The sequence below is a fragment of the Salmo salar genome, chromosome 08 (genome assembly GCF_965601325.2).
Source record: "Salmo salar chromosome 08, fSalSal1, whole genome shotgun sequence".
Taxonomy (NCBI): Eukaryota; Metazoa; Chordata; class Actinopteri; order Salmoniformes; family Salmonidae; genus Salmo; species Salmo salar.
Window position 1 is genome coordinate 41,805,134 of NC_138298.1, and position 12,220 is coordinate 41,817,353.

Below are 12,220 nucleotides of genomic sequence, written 5' to 3' on the forward strand. Positions count from 1 at the left end.
CCTTTCCTCTCTCTCTCTCTTACCACCTGTCCCCATGGAAGGCGATCTTTGGATCTCCTCCCAAGTGTAGGAGCCTTCTCCCTTCAAGATCTCCTCCCAAGTCCATCTCTCACCATAGTCCAACTCAAAATCCCACTGCTCCTTCCTCTGCTGCTTGGTCCTGGTTTGGTGGGAGATTCTGTCACGGTTATCGTCGGTGAAGGAGGACCAAAATGCAGCAGGACTGTGTTTGTTCATTTTGAACATTTATTAAATCAAAATGAACACAAAAAAACAACAAACAAGAGAACGAACGAAATACAGACAGTCTGGCAAGGCACAAGGCTAAACACAGAACAATTTCCCACAAACACACAGACAAACACACCCAACTAATATAGGACTTCCAATCAAAGGCAACACCACACAGCTGCCTTCAATTGGAAGTCCACCCCAATTAACTCTACATAGAAACACACTTACTAGACTACACATAGAAATGCATAAACATAGACCATAAACCAAAAACCCGGAAATACTAAATCAAACACCCTTTTACCAAAACACCACCCCGGACCACATAAAACAAATACCCTCTGCCACGTCCTGACCAAACTACAATAACAATTAACCCTTATACTGGCCAGGACGTGACAATGTGACCGACCAATACTGGTTCATAACATTTAACAGACCAATACTGGTTCATAGCATTTAACAGACCAATACTGGTTCATAACATTTAACAGACCAATACTGGTTCATAACATTTAACAGACCAATACTGGTTCATAACATTTAACAGACCAATACTGGTTCATAACATTTAACCGACCAGTACTGGTTCATAACATTTAACCGACCAGTACTGGTTCATAACATTTAACAGACCAACACTGGTTCATAACATTTAACAGACCAACATCTCACCAGTCTTCTTCTCTCTAAGCTGAGACCTTGAAACTGAGATATCTCCTTCTCAAAACAACGTCTGGGCTTACTGCCAAATTACAGCTACTGATAGTGAGGATTGTACAGTCAGCCACTTGATGAACACACAAATTAGTTTATAGAACAGCACATGAATAAAACACAGACATTTGTTAAAAGAATAGCAAACATTACAATTTCCCTTACAATCTTTAAGTGTCTTTGTCCACAGACTAGGAGACAGGGCTCAGCATCTTCAGACTAGGTGAAGTAGTGTCTTTGTCCACAGACTAGGAGACAGGCCTCAGCATCTTCAGATTAGGTGAAGAAGTGTCTTTGTCCACAGACTAGGAGACAGGCCTCAGCATCTTCAGATTAGGTGCTACAAGACAGAGGATGGAGGAGAAGGGAAGAGAGAGATCAAAAAGTATGGAGAAGAATGAGGAGTGAGATACACCTGAGATAATGATGTGATGATGGTCCTATGATACACCTGAGATAATGATGGTCCTATGATACACCTGAGATAATGATGTGATGATGGTCCTATGATACACCTGAGATAATGATGTGATGATGATCCTATGATACACCTGAGATAATGATGTGATGATGGTCCTATGATACACCTGAGATAATGATGTGATGATGTTCCTATGATACACCTGAGATAATGATGTGATGATGGTCCTATGATAGAACTATAATAAGATACATTTATTACAGGCAGCAACACAAAAACATGCTTCCATTCTGAAAAATACTTTCTCTTTGATCTGGGTAGCTATGTTTTTATTTGACCTATATTTAATCATTCCACATATTCAAGGGAGGGAGAAAAGAAAACGGTCTTACCTAGATTCACTCAAGTGCTTAACAAGATGGTGTTCATGTTCAATGAGAGCTTTGAGACAAGCTCCCGTCACTTCTGGTCCTTTAGGGAGGACTGATCTCAGTAGTTCTCTCATTCGGTCCTGTTCAGTTGTTTCAGCTTTTATTCTGGAGTACTCTTCATCACCAATCATGCCCTTTGACCGCAGAACATCTGCTATTGGCATTGGGTTTTTGACTCCCTGAATGAGTATAGCCCTGTGATTCTGAAGAAACTCCTCAGCAGGAATCCCAATGAGTATTAATGCTGAAGGGGGGATCAATTAAATGAATATGTCTTTAGGGTGAACAGCAGCTGTTTCTACATCATGCAGTCTCTCCAGTTATCATTCCCCTGATAGTCATTTATTGAATAGAGCTGACTCCAGTGTTGTGATCAATTCCAATTGAAGTCAGTCAATAAAAAATAAATAAAATTACTATTCTGTTTATTGAGAAGTCATTGAAAGTAGATGCCCTTTTCCAGTTATTGAATTGGAATTTCAGTTCACTTCCTGAATTGACTGACTTATTTGGTATTGACGCCTACCCTGGCTGACACGATTGCCTATTCTACATAACATACAGAGCCTTGCAAAAGTGTTCATACCCCTTGGATTTCTCTATTGTGTTACATAGTGGGATTAAAATGGATTTAGTTGTAATGTTTTGTCATCAATCTACTGAAAATAGTCTGTAATGTCAAAGTGGACATGTTCCCCATACATACAATATCTGGAAGTATTACATTTCAAGCACAGATTCAACTATATACAAAGACCAGGGATGTTTTTGAAAGCCTCGTGAAGAAGGGCAGTGATTGGTAGATGGGTAACAATAACAAAATCAGACATTTAATAATTATGCTGTGGATTACATATTAAACCACCCAGACACATCAAAGATAGTTGTCCTTCTGAACTGAGTTGCAGGACAGGAAGGAAACTGCTCAGGGACGTCACCATCAGGACACTGGTGAATTTAAAACAGTTCCAGAGTTCAACGTCTGTGATGGGAGAAAACTGAGGATGGATCAACAACATTGTAGTGACTCCATAATAACGACTTAAATGACAGAGTGAAAAGAAGAATACAAATATACAGAATAAAAATATTCCAAAACATGCATCTTATATGCAACAAGGTACTAAAGTAATACTGTTAAAAACATCTACAAAGGAAGACACTTTTTGGCCTAAATGCAAAGCCTCATGTTTGGGGCAAATCCAACACATCACTGAGTAACTGCCTCCTTATTTTCAAGCATGGTGGTGGCTGCATCATAGTATGGGTATGTTTGTCATCAGCAAATACTGGGGAGTTTTTCAGGATAAAAAATAAATGGAATGGAGCTAAGAATAGGCAAAATCCTAGAGGAAAACCAAGACACTGGGAGAGGAATTCACCTTTCAACAGAACAATAACCTACATAACAAGGCCAAATCTACACTTGAGCTGCTTACCAAGAAGACATTGAATGTTCCTGAGTGGCCAAGTTACAGTTCTGACTTAAATCTGCTTGTAAATCTATGGAAAGACTTAAATGGCTGTCTAGCCATGATCTCCAACATCTTGACAGAGCTTGAAAAATTATGAAAATAATAATGGGCTAATATTGTACAATCCAGGTGTGGAAAGCTCTTAGAGACGTACCCAAGAAGACTCCCAGCTGTAATCGCTGCCAAAGGTGTTTCTAAGTATTGACTCGGGGGGCTGAATACTTATGGAACGACTATTTTAGGCATTTCATTTCTATCAATCTAAATATATATATTCTTTGACATTAGAGTATTTTGTGTAGATTGTCGTCAAGAAATGACAATGAAATCCCTTTTAATCCCACTGTTAAACAAAATGTGACGCAGATAAGGCTCTGTATTTCTGTCTGAATGTTTTATATCATTACACCCCACTGAACATGACTCATGAAGACCTTCATCACCCCACTGAACATGACTCATGAAGACCTTCATCACCCCACTGAACATGACTCATGAAGACCTTCATCACCCCACTGAACATGACTCATGAAGACCTTCAGTGTCCTTCATCACAACTTGAAGAGATGTTAGCTCTGTAACCCATTTTATAAACCACATCCACAAAAACAAGCTTACATGTTGGATGAGAGTCTTTGCTGTATACATCTGAAAGACAAACAATAGAAAATATCATAAAACATTTTAAAAGCATCTGTTAGAAAAGGACATTGATGATTGACATACTGTTTATGTCTAGTATTTCTTACCTTTTGATACCACTGATTTCCATACTGTCCTCTCATCTTCCCCGATTAATTCCATCTCAATGTCAACCCCTGTGTTTCTCATAATCATCTGACAACAGCTTGGTGTGGTGTCTGCAGGTAACAGCTGAATCTTCTGTAGAAGGCCCATATGGTGCAACGATTGAGACAACAGACAAGAGATAGAAAGAAATAGTGAAATAGAATGACATTCCAGTTATTCATATACAATATGACAGATTCATGTCCTCAGCCTGCTAAAACTGCACCTCTGGATTGATGGAAGTGGAGTGGGGATTCTTGAATGCAAACAAACTGTTCAGCTTTAAGGGCCCGTTTGGACTTGATAGGACGAATTCTGAAAATCCTTTGGACACCTGATCTTTCTCCCGTTCCTGAACAGCCTACAAAATGAGCAATGTAGTAGTCAGTCAGAACAATGTAGTCTCGTAATTCACACAACATGCAATCCATTTTTGTCAACAAAAAAATGTGTAGACTATTGTTCTACTATCCCAATTTTACCAGGATAATATTTTAAAGGTGTACCAGGTAAGTTGACTGAGAAGAGATTCTCTTTTACAGCAACAACCTGGGGAAAAGTTACAGGGAAGAGGAGAGGGGATAAATGAGCCAATTGGAAGCTGGGGATGATTAGGTAGCCATGATAGGATGAGGGCCAAATTGGGAGTTGAGCCAGGACACCGGGTTAACACCCCTACTCTTATGATAAGTGCCATGGGATCTTTAGTGACCATGGAGAGGACACCCATTTAACATCCCATCTGAAAGACAGCACCCTACACAGGGCAATGTCCCCATCACTGCCCAGGGGCATTGGGTTCTCCTTCGACCAGAGGGAGGAGTGCTGTCTACTGGCTCTTCAAATGAATGAGACAAAAATAGATTTCTCACAGAGCTGCATGTTGTCTTTGTAATCTAGAGATTTTCAACAAACTATCAGCTTTCCTTCAGTAAGTTTCAACATACTGTTGTCACTTCAGTGAAAGTGCCTCACCTCTTTCTGACTGGAGTTTCTGAGGAGCAGGTACAGCCTTGAAATGACTGTTGACCTTTTTACTGCCATATAGAGGACCACGTCACAGTGGACATCTATGTTCAAAGACAGTAATCTCAGTATAACAGAGATAAGTGAGAACTTGGGATGGAGAATTTTAGCATGGAATCTGGTAACCTCATGCACTTCCTCTAAAGACACTCCATGTTCCTCTACATGAAGAATCTTCATCTCATTCCTCAGGGACGGGTTGGTCCCTGAACAACACAATAAAAAGGAGACAGAAAGACAAATATTGTATTATTAATCCAACTAAAACACAAAGAATATGCAGTATCAGATCACAGTAAGCTCAAACTCCCAGAATAGTTCATTCATTCATTCAGGAAGTGAAACTCAGTTACATGAAAATGTCTTTCTGAATACTATTTCTATATGGTTTTACCTAAACAGACACAGTGTGGCAGATGAACTTCCTCCAGTTCACCTAACTCCATAGTGATATCCAGCAATGGACCACCTTGTGTGTACAGCATGTCTTTCAGAAGTTGACTGTAGGGTTCCCAGTTCCTGAAGTGATACTTCAGAATGACATCTCTCTCACACAGCCAGCGGAGCCCAGACACTGTGCACTCATAACTCCCTTTGGGTGTCCTGTGCCTGAGGGCAACAACAAGATATGGTAGAGAGGGTCAATCGTCAAATGGAGAGGTTGGATTAGAAGACTACTGCCAAAGGTAATGGGGAAATACACTAGCAAGTGGAATGAAATGTTAAAAGTAGTTATTTTACCTGAACATTGTCACTCCCTGGACAGTGGAAGTCAAGGGTTCAATCTGAAGCCAGTGTGTGGAGTCCTGAACAAGGACAAGCATGCCAGTAATACATATGGGGCCTGTTTCCTGGACACAGATTGAGTCTAGTGCTGGACTAAAAAGCATACTCAATGGAAGTTTCAATAGAAAGATCTTATCGGTCCAGGACTAGACTTAATCTGTGTCTGGGAAACTGGCCCATTAACCAAAGTAACTAATCTAATGTATTTATTCAATGTTACTGTCACGAGTACTGTCTTCAAATTTCCTGTCATATAGGAGCCAAGGCGCAGCGTGCCGGTAATTCCACATACTTTAATAGAAGTGAAACCGAACAAAAACAATTAACAGGATAAACAGAAATGAACGTGACACAACTGCAGTACACACAAAACACTCATAGAAAGAATAATAATCCACAAACAGGTTGGGAAAAGGCTGCCTAAGTATGATTCCTAATCAGAGACAACGATAGACAGCTGCCTCTGATTAGGAACCATACTCGGCTCAAAACAAAGAAATAGACATCATAGAAAGCCCACCCCACACCCTGACCTAACCACATAGAGAAACAAACCCTCTCTCTCAGGTGAGGCGTGACAGTTACATGGAATGCTGGTGATTTATCAATTCAACTGTCAAATTAAAAAATATGACAATAGCTAAAATCCTGCATGACTACAAGCAGAACACAGGACTGTCTATATCCCAGTATGAATGGTTGGTCAGTACACACCTGGCTTTGAGACTGTGTTTATATTACTAAAGCAGAACACAGGACTGTCTATATCCCAGTATGAATGGTTGGTCAGTACACACCTGGCTTTGAGACTGTGTTTATATTACTAAAGCAGAACACAGGACTGTCTATATCCCAGTATGAATGGTTGGTCAGTACACACCTGGCTTTGAGACTGTGTTTATATTACTAAAGCAGAACACAGGACTGTCTATATCCCAGTATGAATGGTTGGTCAGTACACACCTGGCTTTGAGACTGTGTTTATATTACTAAAGCAGAACACAGGAATGTCTATATCCCAGTATGAATGGTTGGTCAGTACACACCTGGCTTTGAGACTGTGCCTGACTCCTGCAGGTATGTAAAAGTAAGAATTGACATTATGACTTACCTGAACATGGTCACAAGTCTTACAGCTCTGAGGAATCCCTGAAGTCAAAAGTAGCTGTTCTATAAAACATATTTAAATACAAGTAATTAGACTGTCAAGCAACCAGACGCATTTATGAAATTGCTTATTTCAGTTACTAATAACCATGCACCCATTAATAACTGACTGTAAACGCTGTTAAATTACCATGGATTGATGAGGAATTAAAAATGATATGGTTGAGAGGGAAAAGGAATGACAGACTACTGAGGGCAGTAGGGGCTGCGCTACCCCCTGAAAAATCAGAATGAAATAAATATATATATACATACAGTGGGGGAAAAAAGTATTTGATCCCCTGCTGATTTTGTACGTTTGCCCACTGACAAAGAAATGATCAGTCTATAATTTTAATGGTAGGTTCATTTGAACAGTGAGAGACAGAATAACAACAAAAATCCCCCAAAAAATCCAGAAAAACGCATGTCAAAAATGTTATAAAATGATTTGCATTTTAATGAAGGAAATAAGTATTTGATCCCTCTGCAAAACATGACTTAGTACTTGGTGGCAAAACCCTTGTTGGCAATCAGAGGTCAGACATTTCTTGTAGTTGCTCACCAGGTTTGCACACATCTCAGGAGGGATTTTGTCCCACTCCCATTTGCAGATCTTCTCCAAGTCATTAAGGTTTCGAGGCTGACGTTTGGCAACTCGAACCTTCAGCTCCCTCCACAGATTTTCTATGGGATTAAGGTCTGGAGACTGGCTAGGCCACTCCAGGACCTTAATGTGCTTCTTGTTGAGCCACTCCTTTGTTGCCTTGGCTGTGTGTTTTGGGTCATTATCATGCTGGAATACCCATCCATGACCCATTTTCAATGCCCTGGCTGAGGGAAGGAGGTTCTCACCCAAGATTTGACGGTACATGGCCCTGTCCATCGTCCCTTGATGCGGTGAAGTTGTCCTGTCCCCTTACCAGAAAAACAAACCCAAAGCATAATGTTTCCACCTCCATGTTTGACAGTGGAGATGGTGTTCTTGGGGTCATAGGCAGCATTCCTCCTCCTCCAAACACGGCGAGTTGAGTTGATGCCAAAAAGCTCCATTTTGGTCTCATCTGACCACAACACTTTCACCAGTTGTATTCTGAATCATTCAGATGTTCATTGGCAAACTTCAGACGGGCATGTATATGTATTCTTTAGCAGGGGGACCTTGCGGGCGCTGCAGGATTTCAGTCCTTCATGGCGTAGTGTGTTACCAATTGTTTTCTTGGCGACTATGGTCCCAGCTGCCTTGAGATCATTGACAAGATTCTCCCGTGTAGTTCTGTGCTGATTCCTCACCGTTCTCATGATCATTGCAACCCCACGAAGTGAGATCTTGCATGGAGCCCCAGGCTGAGAGATATTGACAGTTCTTTTGTGTTTCTTCCATTTGCGAATAATCGCACCAAATGTTGTCACCTTCTCACCAAGCTGCTTGGCGATGGTCTTGTAGCCCATTCCAGCCTTGTGTAGGTCTACAATCTTGTCCCTGACATCCTTGGAGAGCTCTTTGGTCTTGGCCATGGTGGAGAGTTTGGAATCTGATTGATTGATTGCTTCTGTGGACAGGTGTCTTTTTTACAGGTAACAAGCTCCGGTTAGGAGCACTCCCTTTAAGAGTGTGCTCCTAATCTCAGCTCGTTACCTGTATAAAAGACACCTGGGAGACAGAAATCTTTCTGATTGAGAGGGGGTCAAATACTTATTTCCCTCATTAAAATGCAAATCAATTTATAACATTTTTGACGTGCGCTTTTCTGGATATTTTTGTTGTTATTCTGTCTCACTGTTCAAATAAATCTACCATTAAAATTATAGACTGATCATTTCTTTGTCAGTGGGCAAACTTACAAAATCAGCAGGGGATCAAATACTTTTTTCCCCCACTGTATATACACGGCTCAAAAAAATAAAGGAACACTAAAATAACACATCCTAGATCTGAAGGAATGAAATAATCTTATTAAATACTTTTTTCTTTACATAGTTGAATGTGCTGACAACAAAATCACACAAAAGTAATCAATGCAAATCCAATTTATCAACCCATGGAGGTCTGGATTTGGAGTCACACTCAAAATTAAAGTGGAAAACCACACTACAGGCTGATCCAACTTTGATGTAATGTCTTTAAAACAAGTCAAAATGAGGCTCAGTAGTGTGTGTGGCCTCCACGTGCCTGTATGACCTCCCTACAACGCCTGGGCATGCTCCTGATGAGGTGGCGGATGGTCTCCTGAGGGATCTCCTCCCAGACCTGGACTAAAGCATCCGCCAACTCCTGGACAGTCTGTGGTGCAACGTGGCGTTGGTGGATGGAGCGAGACATGATGTCCCAGATGTGCTCAATTGGATTCAGGTCTGGGGAACGGCGGGCCAGTCCATAGCATCAATGCCTCCCTCTTGCAGGAACTGCTGACACACTCCAGCCACATGAGGTCTAGCATTGTCTTGCATTAGGAGGAACCCAGGGCCAACCGCACCAGCATATGGTCTCACAAGGGGTCTGAGGATCTCATCTCGGTACCTAATGGCAGTCAGGCTACCTCTGGCGAGCACATGGAGGGCTGTGCCGCCCCCCAAAGAAATGCCACCCCACACCATGACTGACCCACCGCCAAACCGGTCATGCTGGAGGATGTTGCAGGCAGCAGAACGTTCTCCACGGCGTCTCCAGACTCTGTCACGTCTGTCACATGTGCTCAGTGTGAACCTGCTTTCATCTGTGAAGAGCACAGGGCGCCAGTGGCGAATTTGCCAATCTTGGTGTTGTCTGGCAAATGCCAAACGTCCTGCACGGTGTTGGGCTGTAAGCACAACCCCCACCTGTGGACGTCGGGCCCTCATACCACTCTCATGGAGTCTGTTTATGACCGTTTGAGCAGACACATGCACATTTGTGGCCTGCTGGAGGTCATTTTGCAGGGCTCTGGCAGTGATTCTCCTGCTCCTCCTTGCACAAAGGCGGAGGTAGTGGTCCTGCTGCTGGGTTGTTGCCCTCCTACGGCCTCCTCCACATCTCCTGATGTACTGGCCTGTCTCCTGGTAGCGCCTCCATGCTCTGGACACTACGCTGACAGACACAGCAAACCTTCTTGCCACAGCTCGCATTGATGTGCCATCCTGGATGAGCTGCACTACCTGAGCCACTTGTGTGGGTTGTAGACTCCGTCTCATGCTACCACTAGAGTGAAAGCACCACCAGCATTCAAAAGTGACCAAAACATCAGCCAGGAAGCATAGGAACTGAGAAGTGGTCTGTGGTCCCCACCTGCAGAACCACTCCTTTATTGGGGGTGTCTTGCTAATTGCCTATAATTTCCAGCTGTTGTCTATTCCATTTGCACAACAGCATGTGAAATGTATTGTCAATCAGTGTTGCTTTCTAAATGGACAGTTTGATTTCACAGAAGTGTGATTGACTTGGAGTTACATTGTGTTGTTTAAGTGTTCCCTTTATTTTTTTGAGCAGTGTATATACACACACACACTACCGGTCAAAAGTGTTTGAACACCTACTCATTCAAGGCTTTTCTCTTTATTTTTTACTATTTTCTACATTGTAGAATAATAGTGAAGACATCAAAACCATGAAATAACACATGGAATCATGTAGTAACCAAAAAAGTGTTACTCAAAATGTATTTTATGTTTGAGATTCTTCAAATAGCAACCCTTTGCCATGATTACAGCTTTGCACACTCTTGGCATTCTCTCAACCAGCCCAACCAATGCCAAGAGTGTGCAAAGCTGTCATTCCATATGTGTTGATTCATAGTTTAGGGTCGTTGTCTTATTGGAAGGTGATCCTTCACCCCAGTCTGAGGTCCTGAGCGCTCTGGAGCAGGTTTTCATCAAGGATCTCTGTACTTTGCTCCGTTCATCCTTCCCCTCGATCCTGACTAGTCTTCCAGTCTCTGCTGCTGAAAAACATCCCCGCAGCATGCCACCACCATGCTTCACCGTAGGGATGGTATTGACCAGGTAATGAGCTGTGCCTGGTTTCCTCCAGACCAAAGAGTTCAAGCTTGGTTTCATCAGACCAGAGAATCTTGTTTCTCATGTTCTGAGAGTCCTTTAGGTGCCTTTTGGCAAACTCCAAGCGGGCTGTCAGGTGCCTTTTACTGAGGAGTGGCTGATTAGTGGAGTGCTGCAGAGAAGGTTGTCCTTCTGGAATGTTATTCCATGTCCACAGAGGACCTCTCAAGCTCTGTCATAGTGACCATTGGGTTCTTGGTCAACTTCCTGACCGAGGCACTTCTCCCCCGATTGCTCAGTTTGGCCGGGCGGCCAGCTCTAGGAAGAGTCACAATCCTGTTTCGGAGCTCTATGGACAATTCCTTCGAACCTCATAGCTTGGTTTTTGCTCTGACATGTACTGTCAACTGTGGGACCTTATATAGACAGGTGTGTGCCTTTTCAAAATCATGTCCAATCAATTGAGTTTATCACAGGTTGACTCCAATTAAGTTGTAGAAACATCTCAAAGATGATCAATGAAAACAGGATGTACCTGAGCTCAATTACGAGTCTTATAGCAAAAGGTCTGAATACTTACGTAAATAAGGTATTCATTTTTCTAATTTTGCTAACATTTCTAAAAACCTGTTTTCGGTTTGTCGTTATAGAGTATTGTGTGTAGATTGAAAATAAATAAATGTAATCCATTTTAGAATAAGGCTGTAACGTAACAAAATGTGGAAGAAGTAAAGAGGTCTGAATACTTTCCGAATGCACTGTACACACAAACATGATAACATACACACCATACACTCACATACACATGGATTTTGTGTTGTAGATATGTGGTAGTGGAGTAGTAGCCTGATGGCACACACTTAATGTGTTGTGAAATATAATGTCATGTTTTTTTATACCAGTGGAGGCTGGTGGGAGGAGATATAGGAGGACGGGCTCATTGTAATGGCTGGAATGAAATAAATGGAACGATATTAAACACATCAAGCATATGGAAACCATGTTTGACTCCGTTCCATTTTCAACCCTCCAATCAGAAATTGGGAGAACACTCATATAAAACTCCTGACGTACTTGTGTTTGTGTGTGTGTGTGTCACACGCAAGTGTCAAACTTCAAGAACATTGATAAGCAGGGCTACTTAAAGAACTGTATGTTACAGAGACTTGGTGTTGTTAATGGTGAAAAAACATTCTGATACAGATTATTTTGTGTTTTTTCCC

General features: G+C 41.9%; 1 protein-coding gene across 1 annotated transcript in view; it reads right to left on the bottom strand.

Moving 5' to 3' along the window:
* Positions 1–224: 224 nt before the first annotated feature.
* Positions 225–12,220, bottom strand: part of LOC145850438 (NACHT, LRR and PYD domains-containing protein 1 homolog) — a 41,762-nt gene continuing 29,766 nt past the window's right edge. Inside the window, 9 exon segments of the mRNA XM_082978277.1 lie at positions 225–1,291; positions 1,765–2,047; positions 3,897–3,926; positions 4,028–4,160; positions 4,294–4,428; positions 5,043–5,299; positions 5,488–5,702; positions 5,835–5,899; positions 6,991–7,049. Of these exon segments, the coding sequence (XP_082834403.1) occupies positions 1,285–1,291; positions 1,765–2,047; positions 3,897–3,926; positions 4,028–4,160; positions 4,294–4,428; positions 5,043–5,299; positions 5,488–5,702; positions 5,835–5,899; positions 6,991–7,049 (1,184 nt within the window). The 3' untranslated portion in view covers positions 225–1,284.